The sequence below is a fragment of the Buteo buteo genome, chromosome Z, assembly GCF_964188355.1.
Source record: "Buteo buteo chromosome Z, bButBut1.hap1.1, whole genome shotgun sequence".
NCBI lineage: Eukaryota > Metazoa > Chordata > Aves > Accipitriformes > Accipitridae > Buteo > Buteo buteo.
This window is the reverse complement of record NC_134204.1, coordinates 25,844,999-25,871,518: the sequence shown is the minus strand read 5'-3', so window position 1 is coordinate 25,871,518 and position 26,520 is coordinate 25,844,999. Positions and strand designations below refer to the sequence as shown.

General features: G+C 37.8%; 2 protein-coding genes across 7 annotated transcripts in view; one reads left to right on the top strand and one right to left on the bottom strand.

Annotated features, from left to right (window-relative positions):
• Window positions 1-13,110, top strand: part of JMY (junction mediating and regulatory protein, p53 cofactor) — a 73,928-nt gene extending 60,818 nt beyond the window's left edge. Inside the window, exons 9-11 of one of the 4 annotated variants that reach the window (XR_012648976.1) lie at window positions 1,036-1,588; window positions 2,565-2,708; window positions 3,972-4,095. Coding sequence is in view for 3 of the 4 variants with exons in the window: in XM_075020547.1 (XP_074876648.1) it covers window positions 1,036-1,588; window positions 3,972-4,279 (861 nt within the window). In the remaining variant the exon portion in view is untranslated. Of the gene's footprint in view, window positions 1-1,035; window positions 1,589-2,564; window positions 2,709-3,952 lie in introns of all 4 variants that reach the window. The other 3 variants (XM_075020547.1, XM_075020550.1, XM_075020549.1) reach the window with 3 other exon arrangements.
• The window catches only part of HOMER1 (homer scaffold protein 1), a 118,540-nt gene that overhangs the window by 2,432 nt on the left and 89,588 nt on the right, over window positions 1-26,520 (bottom strand). The window contains exons 9-10 of one of the 3 annotated variants that reach the window (XM_075020553.1): window positions 24,415-24,466; window positions 21,447-21,466 (exon numbers count right to left, since the gene is read on the bottom strand). The exons of 1 other annotated variant lie outside the window; for it this stretch is intronic. In XM_075020553.1, coding sequence (XP_074876654.1) covers window positions 24,464-24,466 — 3 coding nt within the window. In that variant the 3' untranslated portion in view covers window positions 21,447-21,466; window positions 24,415-24,463. Of the gene's footprint in view, window positions 1-21,446; window positions 21,467-21,506; window positions 25,465-26,520 lie in introns of those variants that run through there. One more of the 3 variants, XM_075020551.1, reaches the window with a different exon arrangement.

Genomic DNA, 26,520 nt, shown 5'->3' with positions numbered 1-26,520 from the left:
GAAGTACAATCTAAATGGTATTTCCCACAAAGAGCATTACCATCTGACACACCCCCACTACTACTGGTTGCTAGAACACCTGCCAGTACCTGCCCCTTCCTATTACAATGGAAGTATCAGAAAATGGATAGAAGGTGGAATGAAGCGGAGAGAGTAAGTAAAGGGGTGAAAGTGTGAGAAAACAGAGACTGTATTAATTGGCGAGGACTTTTTTTTTGTTTTGCTGAATACATAAAAAAATACAGGTATGAGAAGTTTCTTTACTGGAAAGCTGTCTTGCTCAGCAGTACACTGTTTATCATATCTTTGTTGTGCAAGGCTTTTGAATTGCATAGCTTCTGTAAATTAAAGCAAATTTACTTACTTTAACCAGCAACTGTTAATGAACTGACTTTACGTATAGGCATGTTTATATTGTTATGATGTCTTGCTCTAGGCCTACCACATTTGTGTAAAATGTATTAGACCTGTCTTTCAGAAGCAGTTTAAATTTTTGCATAAAAATGGCTACAGATCAAAGTAATATGAAAAGACAGATATTGAGGCAGCAAATTTAAGAACTAAATAAAAAATACTTCAGGAAGTCTCAAAATACTTGATGTTTTCAAGAGATACGTTTTTAAGCAGTATGATTCACATCTAAGGCCAGTGTATTAGGTCAGAGAGGATGGGAGCCATTGACCACTTTTAGAAAAGGAAAGCAAGAGGGAATTTAGAATTTTAATTTCCAGAAAAAACAGTTTTGAATGTACAATCTGGTTCTTAGTGAAATCCTAATTCTAACCCATGTATATCCCTGACTAGACCAATCACGTGTAAATTGCTGCTTAACCAAGAATAAAAATTAAGAAAACTGATCATTTTTTGCATAAAGGTGAGGATATATTTGTTTTGTTTTTACATCCAGAGCAAAATGAATGAAAATAGCAGATGAATTCTGCTTGTCAGAAAGGCAAACCCTAATGACAGGTACTTAGAATCTAGAATAGTGTGTTGCATGTACTTATCTAATTGTCAATAACTTATTCACTTTAGCGGTACCCTGGGCAAGTAATACTTAAATCAACCAGACTACGGCTGACTCACGCCAGAAGAAAATGTGCAGCCAGCTCAGTGTCCTGTGTCAATCAGCCTCAATCTTTGCCAGCAACCATACAAATTCACGAGAAAAGTGAAGAGGTAGAATCGGAAAATGCAGTTCAGCCTTTGAAAGTGCAGGAATCCACAAGCTTAGAACAAGTTCAAGACATCTCGTTACCTCCCAATGGTGTTACCTCTGAACTGCCTCATGTTAGTACTTCTTCACTCAGCAGTAATGAGCTTCAACCGGAGACTGTTACTGTAGTACCACTTCCACCCCCTTTGCCTCCACCACTTCCACCTCCGCCTCCGCCTTTGCCCTCCAAGGAAGATGCCACCAAATCCTTAGAGAAAAGCGACAGCTTTGTTAAACGTCAGAGTGAGGAGAAGGGAGTCCAGCACTCTTCTGGTATCCCGCCAGCACATCTGTTTGACAGCAGTCAGTTAGTCAGTGCCAAGAAGAAGCTTAAGAAGACCGGTGATCTAGAGGGTTTACAGAGGAGGAAAGGTAATGTTTTCATTTCTGTGCATTCAATTGTAATGCACATCAGTTCCTCTTTTGAATTGCTCTATAGAAAAGTGTATGCTGTGATGATTCATTTATAATTATTAATGGGAAAGTTGTTAAATCCTTTTCAGCTGACAAACGTTGCCAACTCAAATTTTAGGACCTATACAATAGCATGTGGTATACTCGTTCAGTTAGACAGAAAACACTTGTGAAACTGTATCTAAGATATACCACGTTAGACTAGCTAGAAAATGGAGCTAAATGTTGTCTAAAAGAATATTTTCCTATCTAGTTTACAGCCAGCACTGCAAATACTACATGCTTTACCTGAGGGTGTGGTGTTTTTTTAATAACAGAATTTTACATAATTTCTGACCTAGTAGAATTAAAACTTGTCTTGGGACATAGGAAACCTTGAGAATGCTTTCTTCAAGGTTTCTTCAAATTTTAATACAAAAATCCACAAACCTTCAAGTACTTTTCAGAGCTGAGTAAGAATATGTAAGTTTAACTGTAACTGGAAATTAAATCTGTAATAATTCAGCAAAGCGTGTTAATAAATAGTTGAAAGATCAAAAACTTCTTTGGAAACTGAAGAGAATGAGTAGAGCACAGAGCTGAGCTGGGGGATCTGTTACAACTTGTTGATTCTGTGCTACTTGTTCTTGACTGTTTATCCTTTATCCCATATGTAAAATGGGAAGAATGGCAGCAATGATTGAACAAAATAATCCTGGTGTTTCGGTGAAACATGCTATATTGGAGCAAAGGTTTTATTCGAAAATCAGAGATGGGATTTTCAGAAGTGCTCAGCTGAGCTATTTTCCTGGAAGTCACTGAGAAAAAGTACCTTGAGTTGGGCCTTGATTCATACTGCTGTAATATGGCTGTAATATTTTATTAAAAATTCTATGTGGCTCTGTCAATTACAACTACAGAAAACATCCCTCCATTGACATTTTCCCTCATCTAGATAAAATCAAAATTAGAACTGTCTTCATCAATCAGACAGAAACAAGAGTGTTTCCTCTAGAATTGTCTTTAAATGACTGAAAACCTTTGAAGCAACTGAATAGTTAGAGAATTCTTAAGCTCCTATGAATCCTGCAGGTCACAGGTAAAGTGTCTTAAGTTCATTATCAATTTTGATGCTGCTATGCTCCATGTTTGGTTTTCTGTAGTCCTATTGTTTAGTTTTTTGATACCCATTTTATCTTGCAATTTTATATAAAGCAGATATTGTGTGTGCAATTTGATATACATCACAAAATGACAAATATAAAATCAAATTCCATCCTCCCTCTTAAGAGTATTGTTAATGTCTGCAGCAGCACTCTACCTGCTGCTCTGCATTCCCCAAGATGTTCCAAGTCTCTAAGTGGCTTCAGAAATTTGTCTCTGTATGACAGATGAGTGTCTTACAATCCTTCCTTCCTCCTTAAAATGTGCAGTCCTGTATTATTCTTTTATTTCTCTCTTTTCTTTGTGTCTATTCCAACTGTCTGGGCCATTAGTCTGATGGACAAAGCTGACTCCTAAATGCAAACCAGGTTTTTAAAATGTATTCTACAATATACAAAAAAGAAATGGAGATACTCATCTGTTGATTGATACGTGCTAGTGTATGCAAGCTATTTCAAACTGTTGTACTTTTATTATGACGCATTCTCTGGGATAGAGATCTTACCTCCTTGTAGCTCTTCAAAGAGCCAAAGCCTGACTTTGCAGAGAACTAGTTTCAAATTGGTGATAAAGGAAGGATTTTGTGATAAAGTATTAACTCTTACTTCTCTGTTTTCATTAATTATAAAGGAAGGGAATTTATATAGGCATGCTGTGACTAGGTGCTACTACATACATGAATCCAGAGAAGCAGGAAAGTGCATGCTGTTGCAGTTGACTATACTGCTGCTTCCCTCACTGACATGTAGTAATAGTCATATAGTAGGTATAATCAGCCACAAAATGCAAGTGCTGATAATGGATTGCACAGTCCAATACTTAAGATACGTACTCACTACCTGAGTTTCAAAGTCAAGAAAGATAATGTAATAAACACTTTCATTGTGTCAGATTCATTGCAGCTATTTTGATTTTTCTGACTGCAAACAGAAAAGCCATCTTGTTCAAAGAGTTTTACTACCTGCCTGATAGGAGGTTAAGTGGTTTCAGAAATTATAATTGTCTGTATAAACCAGTTTTGACCTGGTAATAGGGAAGATAAACTTGGAGACTGAAACAGTATTGGAGCTACCATTATACTTATGGTAGGCACTGTCACATTAATAGTACGTGGCTACTTTTTGGTCTGTAGGAAATATAAATGAAGACTGATAAAATTTAGTAAAAATAATGTTGAAGGTCTTTTGATTTACTGCAGTGAGTTCCCCGATGGATGAAGTGCTGGCTTCCTTGAAACGTGGCAGCTTTCACTTAAGGAAAGTTGAGCAGAGAAGTCTCCCTCCTTTTCCTGATGAAGATGATAGCAATAACATCTTGGCACAGATCAGGAAAGGGGTGAAACTGAAGAAAGTGCAGAAAGATGTTTTGAGAGAATCATTTACAATTCTGCCTGATACTGACCCTCTGACAAGGAGCATCCATGAAGCATTGCGACGAATTAAGGAAGCATCACCTGAATCGGAGGATGAAGAGGAGAGTTTGCCTTGCACAGACTGGGAAAATTAACCTGTAATTAACCTACATTTAAAAAAAATAATATTTCTTCAACACTTTTCGTATAACAATAGCAGCTAAGCCTCAGGTTGTGCGTTCTAGGAGACTTAGTATGAATGTTACTAAACTGGTAAAACAGGCACGTATGAATTTAGTATTACTGACTTTTCCAAGAATTAAGGTTTATAGTAAGGAAAACTTTTTTTAGGCAACATCTTAGCCTTTTATTGTTTGAATACTTTTGCTGAATATTGACAGGTCTACTCCTATAAAAACCTCTGTTTTATTTAGTAAATTTGAAGGTACCCTTTGCAGCTTACCAAAAAGCTTTAAGAAGCTTCTAAGGAATAAAACAGCACAATCACTCTTGGACACATTTTGTACTTATTTTCTAATTACTTCTGGCCTTGCAAAAATTTAGCACATTTATCATTTCAGACTGAATAGCTTCAAGTGAAGGGCAGTTAGATTTGACTGCTGAACACACTGAAATCTCATTGGTTACCCTGTGTGACTGACTCTTTGATAGCTTGTTTTCAATCTGTAAACTCTCTGACTTAATTGAATTTCCAGGCTGTAAACAGTAAATATACAAATATAATTTATACTTCTGCTACTCCTATGAATCCCATGAACTTCCATTATACTAAGCTACAGTGCCTGAAAGTGCAGATACTAGACTTCAGCGGATGAAATTAATGATTTCAGGACAATGCAGAAATTGGGAAGAGATTAGTTTTCAAAATTATGGCTGCATCAATAGCACAAATGGATTCTTGATTACAACAACAGCATACAGCACTATTCTTCTGTGGTGGTATTTTTCTGCTACTGGCATGTGGATGAACTTAAGTCTCAGTTAAAGTTCCCACTGAACTTAAAATTTGGAGAAAAGAGAGGTATGACAATCTGTAAAGACTTTAAAAATCTGTTTAGAAATCGAAGCCTATTTCAAGAATATGGAAGATAAGTATTTATAATCCTTGCAACACAGCTAGCAGTAGAAAAAAGATAACCTTTTTGGGTGTTTACAATCAGGCATTTCTACCCTGGTTAGTTATTACCGTAGCAGGACAGTGGCTATTGATAAAAGCGCTACAGCCGTTTAAAAAAGTGATGGTGACTTAGCCCATCATCTGCTGAATGTTGTTGTGATTATGAAATACTGTGTCTCAAACTGTTCCATTGTTATGCTATTTTATTATTATAATAACAATAATAATAATATTATTGTTGATTTTTAAAAAGGAAAATAAACGTTGCCTTTATTTCCTCATGAACTAGCCATTGGCCACACTAATGATTTAATAATGTTTAATTATGGCATGTTCCTTCTATTCCATACCAAATGTACTGCTAGTTTTGGAGCTGAAAATCCAGGAGTGGATTTTCTTGCTGAAACTCAAAGTGAAGATAATTTCGTTTGGATGTAACTTTTTTCTATACTTGCATACTGAAAAATTCCGCTACCACAGCCCTTTAGAAATCAGGTGACAGCTATAAGAAAAGACATGTCTTGGAATTGACTTGGCTTTCTCAGTGCAATTATTCTCATTTCCTAGATAACTGAGCAAATTTAAACTTTGTGATTTGATTTGTGTAACTTAGTCTTTGGGATCTTGTTTGCAATTTTTAGCAAGAATACACTTTAATACTATGGGTCATTTTTAAAAAAAAAAAAAGGAAGGAATTTTCCAAGAGTAACTTCAAAATTTTTTTAACCTAGTTGGTGGACCTTCTAAACATTTTCCACTGGAAGGGTATCCTCTTAGAAGTCTTACGTGTACATTGCCATGCAATATAAATACACGTTTTCCTCTGGTATTTTTTGCAGCTCCATAGAAGCAGTTCAGAGTGCAGGTTGAAAATCACTGCCATGCAGTACCTGTAGTGCACTGGCTGTTGTCCCCTTTTTAAAAGTCTACAATTATGGCATCTTCCCCTTTTAGGGATGCAAGCCTGTCAAATGCTGAGGTCCCATGAAATCACTTGGACTTAGAGCAGGATGCAGCGTCAGAGTTCTGAGTGTGTGCTCCTTGGAGTTCTTCACACATCTGAGAACTGCTTTCTCTTACCAATGTCATATTTTGTTATGAAAAAATCCTGGGTTTATGAGATGAGACTATTTAACCGGTAGTACAGATTTGATTGAAAAACAGTTGTACAAAATAGCTAACAGTTCAGAAAGTAAAAACGGGCCCCTGCTATGGAACTGTGTGAAATAATCTTGGAGAACAGAGATTGAGACAAAGCCCTTGTGAAATTCAGTTGAATAAATACTTTTTCATGTAGATGAGTGTGCTTGCTTGAACATATAAGACTGGTTACCCAGAATTTATTACATGAGTCAGATCTGCTTAAAGTCTATTGTAGAAATTGCAGAATAGTATTTTTTATTATAAGGTTATCCATTTAATACCATGCTTTAAGACTGACCTACTGATTTTTAACTGTAAGCTCTGCACATACAAAAACCAGCTGCATAGAGATTTTAGGTTGAAAACAGGTATACAAAAGGATATTGGCACGTATGTTATGAGCTATGCTTAATACATGTACATCCTTATAGGCTAAATGTAATGCAATCATTTGCCCTTAGGACTGAAGGCTAAATCTGATATAATGATGTTTTTCAAGTGCCAAAAAGTGTCTTAATGTATATGCAAGGAGTATTAACAATGTCTACTGAAGTGGTTTTATTAATTATTGAAGTTTGAAGACAAACTAATAGTAAATAATTCCTGCAGGAGATCTAGTAATCTCTTGTATTACCTGCTTTATGAGTTAACTTCTACATACAGTTATGACTAACTTTTTTAAGAGCAGTTCCTTTCTTATGGACAATCTAAACCACGTACAAAAATGTTGAGGCATTTTATGGATTGGAAGTACAGCTGAACAAGCAGTACACAGAGGCAGTAACTTCTGTATGAAAAATCAGAAGATTACTGGTTATCAGAAGTATGCCAAGCGTGTGTGTGTGCACACATAAATCACTTATAGTACATTAAAAGCACTATAAGTAATGCGAAACCTGGGTTCCTGGGAGTGGTGGACAAAGTAACAGATAAGAAGCTAGCCTTTGGTGTCTGTATTTAATCCAGTATTTTGGGACTCTTCCAAGTATATGTTCACTGCCAGCAATACCAGAAGGCAAAAAAAGACCTGGTCATACTCTGTGTGTCCTGGCTCCAGAGTTAGTGTGTCATTACCCTGGGAGCAAAGAGAATACAGGCTTTTGAAGATGCTGCTCAGTATTGCATGTTGGAATTGGCTGATAACGTTGATCATGGAGTATTTGTACAGCTGTTTAGCTTTTCAGATGTTCCTTTTTCTTTTTTCCCAAACAGGTGATTCACAGCCACTGATGTGAGAAAAGAAACCCCAGTTGAAGATTACTTTTCCTCTTCATTTCTGAATATTCAGAGCCAGCAGTTATGACCATCAATTCCACAGGAGGCTTTCTTTGGCAAATGATTCAGTACATGGGAAAAATGGCCTGAAATGTTAATTTTCGGGTCACTTTTTTTCTTTAATTTGTTCAAAAAAATCTGGTTTGGGCAGAAAGCGAATTTGTTTAGATGTGCATTTTATATAATCAAGAATGCCCGATTCTTAAGCACTTTTTATATTTGCGTTAGTAATATGTGGCCAGTTAAGTGAGGCGGGCATTTTGAGTTGGGAGAATACTTGCTGTTAGAGTAACTTTGGGATTCAGCCAAGACATCAAACCAGCTATAAAATGTCCTCTTCACTGCACTGAATATATCATCTGCTTGAAAATCCAACTAAATAGCTCCTTGCAGAGAAGCTTGCTGTGTAGCAGTGTGATATTCCAGAGAGCAGAATTCCTAGTTGCACTACAGTAGCTGAAATTCAGTAACATGCAACTAAGACTTTTTTTCTTCTTAGTTTGAAGAAGTGTATGTCAGTATGAAGAGTAACAGGTGACCACAGCACAATGAGAAATAGGAATTCAGTACATATTCAAGAATGTGTTTGCTTCCAACACGGTACATTTACAAGGCATACTGCACACCTTTTTAGAAGGTCATTTGTAGTCTGACACCTTTTTAAATGAGACATTTTCATGCTTTTTAAAAATCATATTTAGCTATGCTGAACCAAGTTAGTTATACTTTTATCATGTTACAAGAAGCAGTATTTTGAAATTTCATACTTAAATTTATTTTTCTCTTTTGGATTAAAATGGCTTTTGATTACTCTAAGCAGCCACCTTTAAAAAAGATCAAAGCACTTAAACATACTGGTAATTCAGTTGTGAAAATCATGCTTCTTTTGCTGGTTTTCATTATTCCCTTTAGTGGCTGCAAAAATGTTTTTATTTCATACCCAAAAGCCTACTGGCTGGGAAAAAACTTCCCTTTTGATCCTGACTATTTGGTTTTTTTAAAGGAGAGTTACAGCTTCCTCTGCGGTGAATACTTAGAAGTAATCCTGAACTTCATGACTCACGGCTGCAGGCAGCTACTCTTACAATACCATAGTACTAAGAGGTATGTCAGTACAGAGATACAAGTAGCCTTGTACTGTCTGGCAACTCCATGTGATATTAAAGTCAGCCCATTACAATTCTAGGAAAACTGAATTTTCACTAGCCTTTTATTTTTACTGCCATAACATACTACAGAATGACATGTTTGTGAGAAATACACAACACAGTCTGTGTGTGAGAAATACACAGTCTGTGTATGAGAAATACACAGTCGCTGTCATTTGTGCAGTGTGGTCCATTCACTGTTGCTCTTGTGACTGACAAACTACTATGGGGATTTAGTTTTTTTAAGTGGAGTTATGCATTGCTGTCATGTAATGGAACACGTACTGTGTTAACGTTTATAACAGGAGATTTCACGTCTTGCCATTTACTTATATAAAGAGGAATAGGAGAACTTACCTTAGCAATAGGCTATGTAACCTAAAGGAACGTCAGCTCTTGGACCCTTCAGTTGTTTTGCTGTGGCTGTCCTGAAATTAAAGCTCTGTCAAACATCTTGAAAGGATGTCACTTTACCCTTGCTATCAACAGGCATTTCCTTAACTTTGTTGCCTTATTTATAAAGTTAGTGAACATTCATTTTCAAAGCACCTGTGAGCAGTGTTACTGTGGAGTTGTATTGATTTTGCTTTATTAGTCTTCAGGTCTGTATTTTTCTGTCCCAAGATCAGGTCTATGAAACACATGGCACTGGCTTTTCAAGGACCTAAAACTACACAGTATTTTTTTCTTAAACTGCTTCTCTGAACCCCGAATTACATGGTGTGGTTGCAAGCTGTCTAATACTGTATTCATGCAGCAATAACAGCAATTTCAAAGTTCATCATAATCATTTGACATTGCCTATACCATAAGCTGTGTGTATTTTTACTCTACCTTTGTTTATACTACCAGACACACCACATTAAAAGCGAGGTAATAAAATAAATTTTTGGCTGTAGCACAAAACAGAACTATGACGTAGAATGGTAATTCAGATTATACAGTTCATCTGAAACTTAGTGCTAAATTAACAGTGGTGATGGAGCAACTTTTATGTCCATTTTTTCTATTTTCCAGCCTGCGGTTTTATTCCTTAGATTATGCATATGGGACACTAGCAAAATTCCAAGCCAAGGAAAAATAGTGTAATTTAAAGTAGAGGTGCAGTGGTCCCCTTGCACAACATTTGTGTGTGCAATTTACCACTGTGTTGTGATTTATCTAAATAGCTCCATGCTGTACAGTACTACAGTTTTCAGATTTGTTTGCCAGATGATCTGTTATCTTTGCCTTGAAAAACGCGTGCATGATTGAGAAAAATTACTGTCCTTAATCTGTTTTCTATTTAGCCAAAATCTTAGATTCCTGTGATAGTTTAGGTTATAGAAATGGAGTTCTCATACAAAAATGTATTTTATGTGCACGCAAAAAGTAGTTGTTATGCTGAGCATAGCAGTTTATATCAGCTCAAAACTGCCATCTTCAATGTGGAAAGCGCATGGGTTTTTCCCACACACTGCTAAAAAAAAAATTCCTCGATTTTAATTCTCCATGAGTCACTAGATGTCACAATTTCACATAATTCTGCACTTCAATATAAAAATTGTGCATATTAATGTACAGGCTAATGCACAAAACTTCTTGTCCTCTGTAATGTGGAATTTTGCTGTGGGATGGCTACAGCAGCAAATGGGGAAGGTTTAAGTATATTTACAAGAAACTTACAGAAATTATGAGTCCTGCATTGAGATTGGTTCCTCCGTAGCTGGGAAAAGCTGTGATAATTGTGTTGGTCCTTGAGAAATCTTAGCAAGCATCACTACAGAAAAACACGCAAACATATGCAAGGAAAGAGAGCCTCCATAAAAAGACGTTTCTACCTATTGGTATTATTCATTTGTGTCTGGGCTTCATTGTTGTTGCTGCATTTTTCTGTTGCTCATCATTTATCGTAAGCAGTTTGTTAGCTTTCAGGCTTTTTCCACTTTTAGAAACTTCTTTGTTCTGATTAGAACTGTTTTAGTATAGTATAACTGATCCAGGTGAAGAGTTGGAATGTGTAATGTTATTGTACAAATGCTTATGTGAGGACTGAAAAATCTTTCATGAGTGGGAACAAGAAACAAAATACTCAATTTCTACTAAAATAACCAAAATGTAAGGTAAACAGCAATAGTCTTTTGATCAGAAATGGAATTTGCATCAACATGATTTCATGCTCTCATTCACAGATGTTCCAGATCCTTTCCAAATGACCAATAGTCTTATTTTATTCACTTCACTGTGTTTTCATATGTTAGTTAAGTTACCTGTCTAGGGTAGGTGAAAGCTTTTTTATTTTTCTTAAATATCACTTTTAAGGTTTGGGGTGGTTTTTTTTTTGTTTTGTTTTGTTTTTTTAAATCTGACAGTTTGCATCCTACACCAGACACCTGTAAAATAAATTAGTATGATGATATATTGTGTTCTTTTGTGGCTGCGTCAGGGATAGAACTCAACATACTTCACTACATTATTTGTAAAGAATCATTTTGAATATAAGCACTATATTCTGTAATGTTTAATATTAAAGTAATGACAGGTGCATTTTTGAAGGTGCAACTTAGTAAGGAGGCAGAAACTTCTGTTGGTTAATGTTACCCCTACTCCATTTGTTGCACTGAATTTCAGGAGTGTAATTTGTAAACCAAGTTTGCTCACATGTGTGTAATCAGATTTTATTTTCATTGTAATGCTTATGTAATTAAATTATCTGGATATATTTCTGGTAATGATTCCATAAGCATGGACCATATGTTGTTATGTTTAGCACTATGGAATTGATGTTAAGAACAAGCAAAGTTTCTGGCAAAGACAAGGAGTAAACAGGAGCACCTTACTGGGAGAGCACATTGCATGATTTCAGTGCTACTGGAGCTGACAGACAGTAGGTCATCCTAAACTTGACTGCAGATTGCTCTTTGGTGTACTAGCACATTAACATACTGCTATCAGTGCTGTAAAAAGTACAGCCATGGCTATTTTTAACCTATAAATATACTGTAATTTAAATTTTTCCTAAAAAATGAATTTATATTTAATTGCTGCCTAATACATAAATACTTAAAATTAGGATTTTTAGAAGGGTCAAGGGTGGGTGGGCATGCCAGTATATTTTTGGGAGGGGTTGTTGTATATACAGTTCTTTGCACTTCCCATTCACTTTGACTGTTAATCCGAAACTCCCAGCTCTGACTGTGGTGAATCTGCAACCTGACATTTATGTATTTTTATTGTGATTCAGGTCTTCTATATTCTGTGGCCCAGAGCTTCAGAATTTGACAGAAAAGGTCATCTTTCCATTCTCAAATGTGAATGCTCTGATGTACCTCTAATATGGAAAATGACCAAGCAATGAATTTTACTCTGCTGAGTTTCTAATATTGATGTAGAGTATTATCTAAAGCTGATATCTAAGACTATTAACCAGTAGTGTGTCTGTTTGGAACAAGTAAAAAGGATGATGCCTGTTTTGGTGAGTATAGTCCAAATTCTGCAGAGATTTTATTCCAGAGACTGTCACCTATTCAGTAATTAGTTTGCCATAGACAGGTGCAATTTTTAGATTTAGAAAAGTATTTTTGATTTCTGAATTGGGACATAGGTGTTGGGGATTGGGGATACTCACTTAACATCTCCCAGTGTGTTACTGTGGTTGCTATATGTTTTAAATTTCATCTTAAATACATACAAATACATCATCATAAGATGAAAGCTTAAGAAATACAGATTGCTGCAGGTTGTCTTGCATGAGTGAAGCCAGTGAAGTTGAATGAAACTAACTTCTTTGTTAAGCCTGTGTTGAATAAATAAGAATAATCAAAAGAAAACCAATTTGCCATTCACTAGCTTTGTGCAATATTATCGGTAGACTCAAACACTACTAGGACATTGTGCTTGGCTTTAAGATTCTTTAACTCCATTATATGCAAAAGGACATATTAAATACATTTTTTATTGCAAACAACTCTGCAAATTTACTACGCCTAAAAATGCTCCATGTTATAAAGTAACAAGTATGTTCAAAAAAAAAAGGTAAAAAACTAAACCAACATTTCTAGCAATACCTAAAACTAAAAAAGTTTTAACTGTCTGCTTTTTGCTTTTTTCTTTAGTGCACCTTTTCTGCAATGCAAGTTTATTGCTGTGTATTTCGTGTTTTTTATTATCATGAGTCAGAAATGTAAACCTGTACACAAAAGTACTGCACTCACCTTCTTGTCCATGCAATGTAACATCATACTCACAGTTTTGGTGCTTTAAAATGATTCCTTTTTTTCTTTATTAAAGGATATTTATTTGACCACTGTCTGGTTTTAACTTTGAGTATGTACCAACATTAAAAAAATATTTTTAGTACAGGTTGGTTCCCACCAAAAAAAAATTCTTATCTAGTTCATTTAGGTTTCCAGCATTACTCCTCTCAAGCTGCTTGTCATTGCTTAATAACAGATGGCTGTCCCTAAGCTATGTTGCAGCAGGAAATAATTATATCAAGGTAACATCTTTGTAAAGTAAATCACATAAACAGTTTAGGTATTACAGAAGAATCTTGCTCTCAAGTAATGTAGGATAGTTGTGCTTAAATACAAATCATACACATTTCCATCTCTTAATCAAAAGACAAAAACACTCTATGAAGAAGGGTAAAAATTTAAACCCATAAATATCAAGAGCTTAGCTCCCTTACTACACTCTTCTACCCTTTTAGAGCCAGCTAGTAGCAATGCCATTACATGGAGGGAGCAAGCCTCCACCTGCAATCACTTAAAAGACAGGTAATGATAATGGAAAAGCTCAAATCAAAAACATGACTTCTCCATTATCTGCTTTTTCGGTATATGAACAATATAATACTTCAGAAGCAAACTAGATTGTTTATGAAGAACTTGGATACTTTAGAAGTACCTTTATGAGTATTTTGAAGAGTTTAACCTTTTTTTTCTGGGGGAGGAGAAATATCCCAAAATAGATGACTGATCATGTCCCAGACTAGAGTTGCCAGCTGTTTGGTTTTTTTCTCCTTTAGCTATTTTGTGTTATTATCTATCTTGACATAAATCTTACGAAAGAGATGTGTTTGTATTGTGTATCTTTTCCCTTTCACTCCTGTGTTTCTGGTACAAGAACTACAGTGCCTGTTAAGTTAGCACAGGCAGAGAGAAAAAAAAATAGTGTATTTCTGGTACAGGAACTTTTTAGTGCAATTACAATCCCGAGAAAACATGAAAAATGTATGACATTTCCAATAACAAAGTGAAACAAAGGTTGCATTTGCAGTACAGATCTACACTGCAAAATGTCTTAACCAAAATCCGAGGCCTGTCTGGCTCAGGTTTTCTAGTGGTGTTTTTCACTTCTGGTGATAATGGCATACGCTGTTAATTTTGGGTTGTGGCAGAACATGTAGAACAAGTAGGAGGTGTGTTTTGAAATAAGCAAGTTCTTTGATCATCACTGACTCTTCTTAGGAAAGAAGAAGGTTGTATTTGCAGCCAAGGTCTGTGCCCAATGCTCTTGCCATGCCCTCGGCAGTGAGGGTGACCCTGGTGCGAGTGGGTGCCTTTGCACGTTCTGCTCTGCAGGACAAACTTCTGTTTAAGAGTATTTGCTACCATCAACTGGTGTCTACTTTGGCATTGGTTTCAGTAGATTAGTGGCTGCCTTTTTATGACTCTTAAGCGTATTCCTACAGGTTGGAAGTATAGTTGATGTATGAATCAGAATTGCAAACTGGTGAATGTATCCATAGGCACACTTGGAAGGCAGTGGTATGCTACTCAGTATAAGGCCTAAATGTTTGTACCACACATAGAAAATGGGTAGAACCATCTTTTTTTTTTTTTTTGGTTACACGTTACATGTAAAGGAAAGGTACACTGTAAATAAATATTTACTGGGCCACAGTCCATCTCAAACTTCTAGCAATAAACCACCGCCTCTGGTATATGTCAAGTTTGTTGTTACACCACTTAATACTTAGTCGAGGGAATAGGGAGAAGGGAGAGAAGTAAAAATGGAAAGTGAGTTTGTCAGATTTCTTTTTCCAAAACCCATGAACTGTTCCTTTTCTCAGCAGTTCTTACTGCTGCTGCCCATCATAGGGAAAAACCCATTTTACAGGCTTTGTTCTTCCTGCCGTAGGAGGGAGATTACGAATCCTGGACTTTTGCAGTATCTCTCAAACACCAAACCACCAGTGTGTCACTGCCACCACCAAAGCCTGAGCTTTATGCTCATGTCACAGATTACTTACCTAGGTCTAGTGCTAGACCTGTGTTTTGCCACTGTCTTTTTACCTTTTAGGAGGGAGGATGTAATTAACCTAATGATAAAATAGCCTCTGTAAAATTTAGATGTAGCATGTCAGTCGTATAACTGTTAGGAGCATCACTTTGCTGACACAAACTGCACTACAGCAGAAAACAATTCCAGAGGTTTTACCAGGAAGCTATAGCAGCATTGCCACATAACCTGCCTTGCTCACAGAAGTGCCGCAAGTTTCTGTCGAACTCTCCATCCTGCGGAACTGCAGACCTGACTTGTTCCCACAGAGGTGCCTTCCTGCCCTGTGCCCGTTTGCACTGAGGCTTTCTGTCTCCTACTTTCTCTAAACTTTATGCAAATGTTGACCACTGTCATGCTGACTGTCCAGACTTCCATCAACTCAAAGAAGGCAAGTCTCCCTTGAAATGTTGCCTCAACAGGAAGGGGTGATTAATAAAAACAGGCAGGGATTCTTATCTGTGCTGTTACAGCTGCTGCCTGTCTGTGTTAGTGCTGGGGTTCACTCTCACCTCATTAATCAACCAAAACTCTGGGAAAAAAAACCCAAACCAAACCAAAAATTATATTCAAGATCACTCCCTGTATCTTCTGCCTTATCCCTTTGCTCCTACTGTACTTGTGTGCTGTCTGTTTGTTTGTTGGAGATGCTTGTGCCACAGACAAATCACCTGTATTACCTTCTTTTCACTCTTTCTTCTCACGAGGAAGAGAGTAGACTTGGCTTCTCTGAAACATCATCTCATTATACTAACCAAGCACATTCATGGTCTTTCAAACAAAATTCACTGTTTACTTCATTCTTTTATCTTAAACAACTCCTCTATTTTGTGTCACACTCCCTCTGTATATTACTGTTTAAAAGTCACAGGAATAAGAAAAATTGAAGAACCATGCAATTCATACAAAGCATTATATTAACTATACTTTTTCTTCCTCAGTACTTTATTTTAATCCCATTAAATTTCAGTAAGAATGTAACTGAGCTCTTAGCATACAAAATCATCAATGCATGCTCAAACTGCCATGCATGTTAACTGCACAATTCAAACAACACAACAGAAGTTTTAAGAATCAACTTCATTTGAAGCATCATAAAGTGGTGGCCACTTTTTTTCCCCCACGCTTGCTGTGAATAAAATGACTGTTGGAGTGGACAGAGTCCTGCAAAAACAATTTGACAAAGAAGCCGTTGCACACTGCTCTTGGTTTCTCATGACATGTTAAAAAAAAAAAAAAGTCTTGAATTGGCATTAAAAATAAAATTAATAATATAAAAAAAATAAATCACACATCCTGTCCTTCTAGATAGATGTTGCTAGAACACATATACCTGTGTCATGCTCATAATAGTTTCCTGGAGGTTTCTACTGATGGAAGGTCCCAGCCTCTCGAAGTGATCCATTGCAGTGCCTATTGGTTGAAGGCTTCTCTTAATATCAAACTAAGCTGAAACATAAGGTCATTACTTCTCCTGCCCACTACCACTGTATGAACAAATTACTTCCACCCACTCTGCAACAGCATTTTATGTGTCCCATCATCCCCCACCCCACCTTGCTCTGTCACTCCGCTTTAAATTAAACCACACGCGGTGGGTCAGCCTGCCAGCCTTTGTGAGGTCTGGCTGTTCATGGGCCACTCCTCTGGTGCCCAAGGCCAGCAGAAAAGATCAAGAAAACCTGCATGCTAGCAAGTGGCACTTGGAGCATGTCTACTCTCATTTAATCCATTCCAGGAAAAGATGGGAGGAGTGCAGGACTCGTCCTCTGTCAAAGGTAGCTCTCGCTAACCATGCTTGATTGATGGAGCACATCTCTGTTCAGGAGATGAAGTTTGTCACTTCTTTTAAAGGAAAAAAAACCCCAACAAACAGGTGTCTACTCAGGCTATGTTTTCAGGGAGCATATGAGCTGCAGATTGCCTATCAGCACATGCTTTGCTGAGATTTGTATACAAACTAACATATATTACATCTAAAACACATTTTATCAAAAGTGGTTACAGTTCCAAGTCAATGCTATGTCCCATTTCACAGAACAACCCCCACACCTTCAAGTCTTCAGCTTTTAATCTCAATTTGCAATAAACTTCAGACAGAAACTCTGTGGCCCAACCAGCATTTGTCAAGGCTGCACCATCAGCCATCTGGGATAAACCTGGGTCTTGCTCCCAGCCATCAGCTGCCCAAAAGATCTGAAGTCTTCCTACCTTTCGAGGCCCAGATACACAAATCTGCTGCAGTCCTTAGTGGATACTTGAAGTTGCAGGGATGCTTCTGAACAAGAAAGTGTTTGGTACTGTCAGTACCAGCTTGGTAAAGTGACGGAATGCAAAATTTAGGTCCTGCTCTCTTTGGAGCTCACCCAGTGGAAGGTGCCTAACTGCTTCCCAAGAGGACACTGTCTTCTGTTAGCCCATCAGCACATCATTGCAATAGCAAGCCATGGGGTTTCCTTAAAAAAGATTCTGCTATAGTAAAATACTGTAAATAAGAATTTCTTCACTTTTTTCTGTAAAGACCTTCCAGCCAATGAAGGCCTGGTCCCTTGACACACCACTGTCACCAGCTAACTATTTTCCAAGTAGCTACACCCCAGCTTTTATCCTAGACAAGACCCAGAGCTATGCTTATGGGGGTCGTGGAGGCCAGTTTGCAACTTCCTCAAGTAGTGGCTCCATTTTCTTGTGCAGCACATCGGAAGAGTGACTTATAATGTCATGGCCAATTCCGCAGCCACCTAGTAGCTACTCCCAAGCTGTAAAACCAGCCTCAATAGCTGGTTAATCTGTTTGCTTTTATCCCGTAAGTAAGCCCTCCTCTCTGCCAGGGTTACAGGGGCGACTGCATGTTTGGACACACCGAGAGTCCCTGGTGTGGTTGCTCACTCGGCCACGGGGCTGACTTCCACTGCACTCTGTGAGCTCTTCTGCATTTTATTTTTAGATACGTATATCCTTGTTACAGCTTCATCACTGCAATTTGGCCAAAGTGTCACAATTCCCTTAAAAACCCTTGAACCTACAGCACTGTTTGCTACCCACCAGTCCAGACAAAGTCTTGTAGCTGGACTTCCCAGCCTGACTCAGGCACATTGCAGCAGTTGCATGGAGATCTGCTCTCATCTCTGTGCTGGTTCTCTTAGGAAAGTTTCCAAATGTTGCTTTAATTCCTTTGCAAAAGATCTGTCTCCTATCCTCGCTGATAACAGAAATCCTCTGGCTTCATGGGAATTTTTGCTGCTCAGTATATGATCTCTTTGTTTTAGCAGGAAATAAGGTCAGTTTCTTCTGAAAACAGCCTGCCAATCCTGACACATCACTGTATTTTCACTTGAGGAGTTACATACACCCTATAGGAATTTTCTACTTCTGCAATGCAGTCATCATCAACAAAGAGCATACCAACTCCTTTCTTCTGATAATACTTGCATTGGTCCCTGTTTTAGCCAGCTTTGATTCAAAATACTTCCTCATGGCATGCTTCTGTAACGCTTGTTGAGAACATCCCCCATGCTTCCTCACTGCCTCTTCTCTTGGCTTCTTTGGCTGGGCAACTCCTTCACTGAGGCCAAGAGATGTTCATGCACAAAAGACAGGACCCCACATCTAAAGATATCTTTTGTGGTTTTTTTTTTTTTTTTTTTTTTTTTTGTCTGGGTTGCCAATGCATGTGCCTGGTGAGCAGGACACTGGATGTTTATGCATCTCATCCCATAAGCAGTTTAGGGCTTTCTTACATTTATTGTAAACATGTGCGTGGCTGCCCCACATTACAGAGAAAAGAACATAGAACAAAGGAAAACTACAAGAAATACAGGATAAAAAAGTTTTGCCTTGTAGGTTCAAATGATAACAATAACCACCCCAACTAAAGCTTTTATAATTTATTTTTCTTTCAAAGAGGTGGGCAAAAGGTGCTTATATCAAACCAGCACATCGCTTCTTTAAGATCTGCAGAATGAAATTTCCCCTCTGGTTTCTTCCCCTGCAAGCAAATCTCCGAATGTGCAGAATGCTCTGGAGCAAAAGGGCTCGACTCCTAATGATAGGGCTACAGTTCAAACCAGCAACTTCTGAAAAAGGACAACGAACTCTCCGGGGTTGCTTCTGGGACAGACAGCAACTGCAGTAACTGAGTGCAGCGAGTGCAGCCACGTTTGGGCCAGCTGCCGCCCTGCTAGCAGGGGGCAGCTGTGAGGCTGAGCGGTGGGGATACGGTGCAGGATGCTCACACTAGATACTACCTGAGTCGCTCAACGACATGTTACTGTCCTGGCTCCTCCCACTAGGGGAAAGTCAAAGAAAGAGCTGTGCCTTTCACTGATAGACTTCTGGTTCCTGTTGCTGCAGACTCCTGAGAAACAATACTGCTGGAACTATAAAAATAACAGTATATTCAGATGCAGAGAAAGTCGATTTAACTTCTACATTTCCATCCACAGGTAAGGGCTGTGATGTCTCTCTTGCAGTGAAGTGCAAGATCATTTTGCTTCCCATTTCTTTGGTTTTGTTTAGAGAAAATCCCCGTCACATTTAACAAAATACAATCCAGACTCAGAGAATTTCAAAGGTCTTGTTCCCTCCCTGCAAATCTTAAGCTTGCAAATATCTGCATGACTGTATTTAACTCAAAAGGGGGAAATCCACACACACAGATTATACTTAAACATACCTTGTCAGTGTAGCTCTTCCTCTCCCCATAGCACCTGGATGTATTTATTGTATGTGAAGATCCTAGGCTCTGCCTCCTTCTTGATCTACTGGGAAAAAATTCTTGCTCTCCAAGAATTACCATAGTCACAGAAATGCAACTTCTCTTCCAAGAAAACTTATAGATTGCTATTCTCAATCTAGTGTAAGCAAAAGCTGCTGACACACTGCTGGATCCATGCAGTGAGATGAGACTTAGATGAGAGCAGATGAGAATCCCCAGAGCAAGGATGGACAAGTTTCTTTGAAGTTAAAAGAAAGAAAAACCACGAAACTCAGCTCAGAACTTTGTTACACAAACACCACAGGTGATAGGAACTGATAGCAGGAAAAAATAGGGAGTGTCGTCAACCACTACTGACGATGAATACTGATACCAAACCTCTCAAGTTGTTAAGATAAAAGACTGAAAGGACACGGCGTTTGCAGACAGTCAGGACTTCGGCTGTGTTCATGAAACACACACCTAATGCTGACCTTGAAAAGCCTACAGCAATCAGAGCAGAGTTTTGGGGCAAGCCAGCTGTGCTCAATATTAGCATGATGTGAACACCTTAGCAAAACAAGATCCTTTCTAATGAACTTTTTGTCACTGCTGCGGTTCAGATGGTCTGTCCTTTGTTATGGAAACCATTCTCACCTGTTTTGTAAGGAAATCTTTTTGACAGCTCTGCATCCCCACCCCCACCCCCCCCACCCCCCCACCCCGCCCCAGATGTAAAACATCTTTGATGGTTACTCCTCCTTTCCATGCCTGTATCTGAAAATGACACAAACTGCCAGACGTATTGCTGCAGCTGAGCTTTGCTTGTGCAAGACACAGCAATGAGGGAGAAACTGGGTATAAATTACGCTTGTGTTTCTTTGGTCCTAGGATGAGCTGCCAGCAGTGCAGAGGCAGCACTGGCAGCTACAGGTCCCTGAGAGGTTGTGGCGGCCAAGCTACAAGACCCCATATGGTGTGAAAACCCCCTTTTATCTATAGTATCTAGAGGTATTGTGATAAAAACACTTGCACCTGCTTTCTGGCTATGTTGCACAGCCAGAAGAGTGGACTTGAGCTGAACTGACTCCAGGATCTAACACAAAACTCTGTTCATTGTTCCCAAACACTTAACATAATGGGGAAAACTAATCTTACTTGTCTGAAGTAAGTGGACTAAAACAAGGGATTAATGCTACTAAGCAAAAACAGAGATTTTAAAAAATATTTGTTATTCTGTGATATGTTCTCTGCTTAGCACCATTCAGAGGTAGTGCACATATGCAGCATTACTAAGAAAATGTAAACAAGACAATGTGAACATTGCTTTGCAGAGTCAGGTCCATTTCCTGAAAAAAATCAGTGTACAGCTGTGCACTTCACTGCCATGTCCAGTTACCGAGACTGAACTACGTGCGTTTGGATGGAGTTTCTTCATGGTCCTTTTTTTTAATTGTCTTTTGACATCCAGACCTAATCTCTAATCAGATTTATCTTTGGCCTCAAGACCCAAGATTTCTGCAATCAACCAAATTAAATGCTTTTACTGACATCCACAGTTCTGCAGAGAATTAAGGTCTGCAACAGTTTTCCATTCCCCTCTCCATGTGGCATTTCTGAAAAATGTTTTGATTTTGTCTTCTGAATGTGGTGTTCACAGGGTGCTGTTCAGTAGCCGCTTCAGTACAGAATATAAAAGATGATGGAACAAATTGAGGTTTAGCCTCTTATTGAAGGTAAACCTGAAGTTAATCCCTAACTGGTAGAAAAATGAGCAGAAATCAGAAACCTTTCACAACTGACAACTGAGAAGACACATCCCAAAATATTCGTCTTTAATTGACACATTGTTCATTCTTGCAGGGTTTTCTTTAAAGGAATTATCCTGGGAATGCCACCAATAGCATTAAATGATACTTATTTGTGTTATATCTGGTTTAGCCCTTTATTTATTTATATTTTACCTGAAAATGTATTTTCTTAGAGACCTTATAACAGCATTTCTGCATTATCAGTTCATTTTGTTCTCCTCTTTCCTGGATATATTAGCCAGGAAAAGGAATTCCCAGTCTGTAACAGACAGATTAATTCACACATTTTACTTTGTCCACATAGAAAAATGCAATTTCTGGATCATTGAGGCATATGGATTATGAACAAGACACTCCAAAAACTAACTATCCAGACGGGAATATACTTACAAAAATCTTTTATGTCAAAGTCAGGATTTCACAACATAACACTCTAATGCAAAATCCAGTAGCACCTGAAAGATTAAGGTAGCTGCTGCTATCACTTGCACATACTTGAAAAAGATTTAAGAAAAAAAATGAAAAGTACATTCCCCAGAGAACAGCAAGTGTATTTCAAAATAAAAAAATGTGGGTTCGATTGTTCTTTTTTTCTTCCTTTTTTTTTCTTTTTCTTTTTTCTTGTTGTTGTTGTTGTTGTTGTTGTTGTTGTTGTGTATTTCTGTTAGGCTTTTGGTAATTCTTTTTGCCCCCCCCTTTTTTTTACAAGACTGTAGTTGCCATATAACAAGTTATACGCGATGTGACGCTCTCCCCTCCGGTGCAAATTCATGGTCATGTTTTCAGGTTATAGTACTCAACACCGTTTTCTCCTACATATTCCCATAGTTGGTCAAAGATAGATACAATGTGTCATACCTGTCTCTGGGAAAGTAATGTTTCAAACAGGCAAACTTATCTTAAAACAGAAGTGGAGAGGCTACAGTAGGTATAACCACCTACGTATGAACTTTAGGTCACAATTTCTAAACACTCACCTACTGTACATAAACATTATAAATAGTCTTAGCAATAGGATTTTATTTATATGTGCACGTATATCCACCTTATCCCACATTTATGTTTGGCAACTATTTGGGAATTCAAAGGTGCAGCCCTCAATAATTTTATTATTTAAAAAAAAGAAATTAAGTGTATCTACTCTATGAGAAAAGAAATTCTCAAATATCAATTTCCAATTTTAAATTTAATTTCAATAGGAAAATATTAAAAATGTGCACATCTAAATTTTTCCACGTTCTTTATATACATATGTGTGTGTACGTATACATAGAAATACTCATGTACCACACATATTCACAAAATTTAAGTGGAAATATTTCTGTCCACTATTTTCCCACATGTAAATGACATCATATCTTTAAAAATGTCAATAATAATATCATTAAAAAAAATATTACATTTATTCCATCATCAAGTTTCTGTGTTTTTATTCTTTCTTCATCCTTATTATGTCCACTGAGCATTAACAGGCCAGATTCTCCTTGTACTTCCACAGATGTTATGCCAACTGAATGTTGCTGACATAACATCAAGGACACATCTGGTTTACAGCAGCTCAAGTGACAGGAGAATCAGGCCCAAACATCCCCAAGTAAATTAAAAACTGGTCATATCTGCTCATCTGGACCTGATGAAGATAGACACACCACCATCTAAAATCTACTAAATGAAAAACATGTAGCTTACCACAAAGTTTTCAACCAGTAGCACGCTGAACCAAGCTCCCCCCACCCCTTTAATAAATAAAATGAGTGAGAGAATACTCTAAAAATATGAAGAAAACTTAAACATTGTGTACATGTACATAATGTATAATACATGATGGTTTAGCATTTGACCTAAACCATTTTCCTGACTAGTCAGGGGAGACCTGATAAATCACTGGTAAAGAAAAAAACCAGTATTTTAGAAATAAAGCATGTATTTCTAATATAAATGAGAACCTGTGTGTATTATATGATATATACACACAGTACACACAAGAAAACAAACTTATCTTCTCTAGTTTTGAATAGCAGTCTCTAAGTGGAGAAAATCATGTTGTACAAATTTAATAAGCAGCTAAATTTCATGTTTAACATTCAAATTAATTTGGGGAGCAAACAAAGGTCCGTGCATCTTTTGACTCTGAAGTCTGACACTCATTCATACATTTTAAAAAAGCCCTCTTCAACATTACAAGCAATTTATGGCAAGAATGTACTTTGATGCAAGACACATGACACTTGGCTTACCTTTCAAAGAGGTTTTTTTTAAATAAATCTATTATATAAAGAAATGTGTGTTTGCCAAAAGTCTGTTAAAATTACATCAAAACAACTTTAAAACCTGCTCACTGAGGATAATTGAATTAAATTTCCTGTTTTTAAACATTTAGTTAACAGTTCAGAATATTGCCTGGTGTAGTTTCAATAAAGATGTGATATGAAGACCCATAAAAGAGTAAACATGTCTCCATTTCAATTTGCTATGACAACAAAACTTCTAGAAACAGCTTTCTTGGCTGGACAAGTTCCGTGTACGAGTAATCCCTTGCAATAGCTCTATGTCCTTTATGCAATCTGTAATAGAACAGTGCTCCCCATAAGCCATTATTCACAAAACCTGAAATTCATGTGACATTCTGAAAAAGTCTCCTGCAGAACAGGTTAACAGTTAATTGAACATACATATTCGATATATGTATCAAGGCCAGAAAACAAACACCTGGCTATTCCTTGTTATCTGTGCATGTCAAATTTTAAATTTGAAATTCTCAGGGTTTTTTGCCCGCCCCTCCCCCCCCTTTTTTTTCCTTCCCTGGTGGACTCACCTTCCATCATTGGTTGGCCTCAAAATATAGTTAAGTGGAAGATAGCATCTCACTGTAAATACATGGAATTCATATGAAAAAGTAAACCTTACATTGGACAATATTGCAGAACACCCGAGTAAGCTCCATAAAGAAATACGGCATCTTCCAGTGTGTGTGTGTATATATATATATATATGTGTGTGTATATATATATATGTATATGTATATATATATACGTGTATATATATATATGTATATAAAAAGCAAAAAACAACCAACCAACCAACCAACCAAAAAAACCTCAAAAGGAAAAACTTTATACAAGCAGTTTATAGTAACTTTGTTTCAATTAAAGATGCAACTCTCTCTCACTCCTGGCAAGAATAAATTGGTAATGGCACTGCTTCTCCACAGTGCAAAGTATCCTGAGAAATTATTAAGAACAACAAAATACAGGGCTGTCATCACTAAGTTCTTGCACAAACACAGCAATTAAATATCTTAAATAAATAAAACAGCAGATAACCTATATTGTGTCTATCAAAAAAGGGGGTGTGACCTGGGACACTGCTAATTCTTCCATCGCTGATAATTAGAAAAGGATTGCATTCAATTACTCTTAATATCTTTCAAGTTATCTGTGGCCAATAATGTACAAGGAGGTAATTTGTAATTCAAGTTTTTTTGTTTGTTGTTTTCTTCTTCAACTAGCTACAAGCTGAGTTCTAAATTTTACATTGAAATACGACTCAAATTTAAAACAAGCCCTCTCAGAGGAGCATTTTCTAATTTTGTGCAACTTTGATGCAGAGCCCAACACAGTCCTATGAAGAGAGACAGTGCATCTTTAAGCTGATTGGCACTGAAATCCCATTTTCTTTAGCTGCATTCTATTAGCTTGGCCAAGTTATCTCGTAACTCTGTTAGTTCAAATATTTTTCCATCAAGAATTTCTAAAAGTGTCTTCAAGTTATTGCGAAAAGCTTCTTGCTCATTCTGACTTTTCTCCAGACGTTGCTCTAGGTCAGACAGCTGGCCTTCCAGGTCTTTGTTTCGAATTTCTACTTCCTTCAGAGAAAATACATAACATGTTAATGTGTTGTCTGCAAACAGAAAGCAGTCTAACCTCCTGCTGATATTCTTGTGCTATTTTTGTCAGCTGGTTTTTAAAACAATTTGTTTGTTAAAGCCAAAACCAGAACCTAAATTGTTATTACAATTGTGTATTTACTACCACTTCCTCCATTTTTTCAGTAATTCATCTGAAGGACAGAAACTTTTGGAGAGGGATAAAATTCAAGTCAGTGAACAATGGATGCATTATACTTATTCAGGTAAGTTATTGCTTCTATCATTCAGAAATGTACCACCTACTGAAAACAGCTTCACAAAGATTTACTTAAGTTCAAGTATTCCCCAATTTGTACTACATGAATTGCTCAAGGACATAGTCTCCATTAAATGGTCTCATACAGAAACCCATCCAGAATACTGTGTTATGGATGGAGGAGTACTGCCTTACCGCTGTCTCACATTATAGGCCTTTTCACCCTGAAAATTAAGACAGAAACGGAAACTAGCAGGACTGATGTCACGGTGACACTGACTGTAACAAATTTAAACCAGCAAGTGCAAGCAGAACGCCTTGTCTCGCTGCGCCGTGCCCCGGAGCATCCCCTGCAAGCCCCGCTGTAGCGCAGCTGTGGGAGCCGGGGAAGCAGGCGACCCACCAGTGCCACAGGGACAAGCTGTTCCCATCCAGCGGGTGGGAAGACGAAGCACACGGCTGCGGGGATCTGACCCCGAGCAAGCTCCGCGCTCGCTCGTGAGGAGGAGAAGCTGCCTGGAACCAGCCTGCCGAGACCCCTCACGGGGGAGGGAGGTCAGGGCTGCTCCGCTTTGTGCAAGCCGGGTGCCCTCTCCTCTACCAAATTACTAATGTAGCAGTCACATGGGTCTGGAATAGCGTATTGTTATTTCTCCCATTCATTGCACGTCTCGTAAATTCATGCTGAATTTCCTAATTTCAGCTATGAAGAACACTTTCAAAGGCAGCACAGGGAGAGTGTATTTAGTACACCATACACTCTGTGCAGCCATCCTCTGGAAAAGTGCATAGTGAAT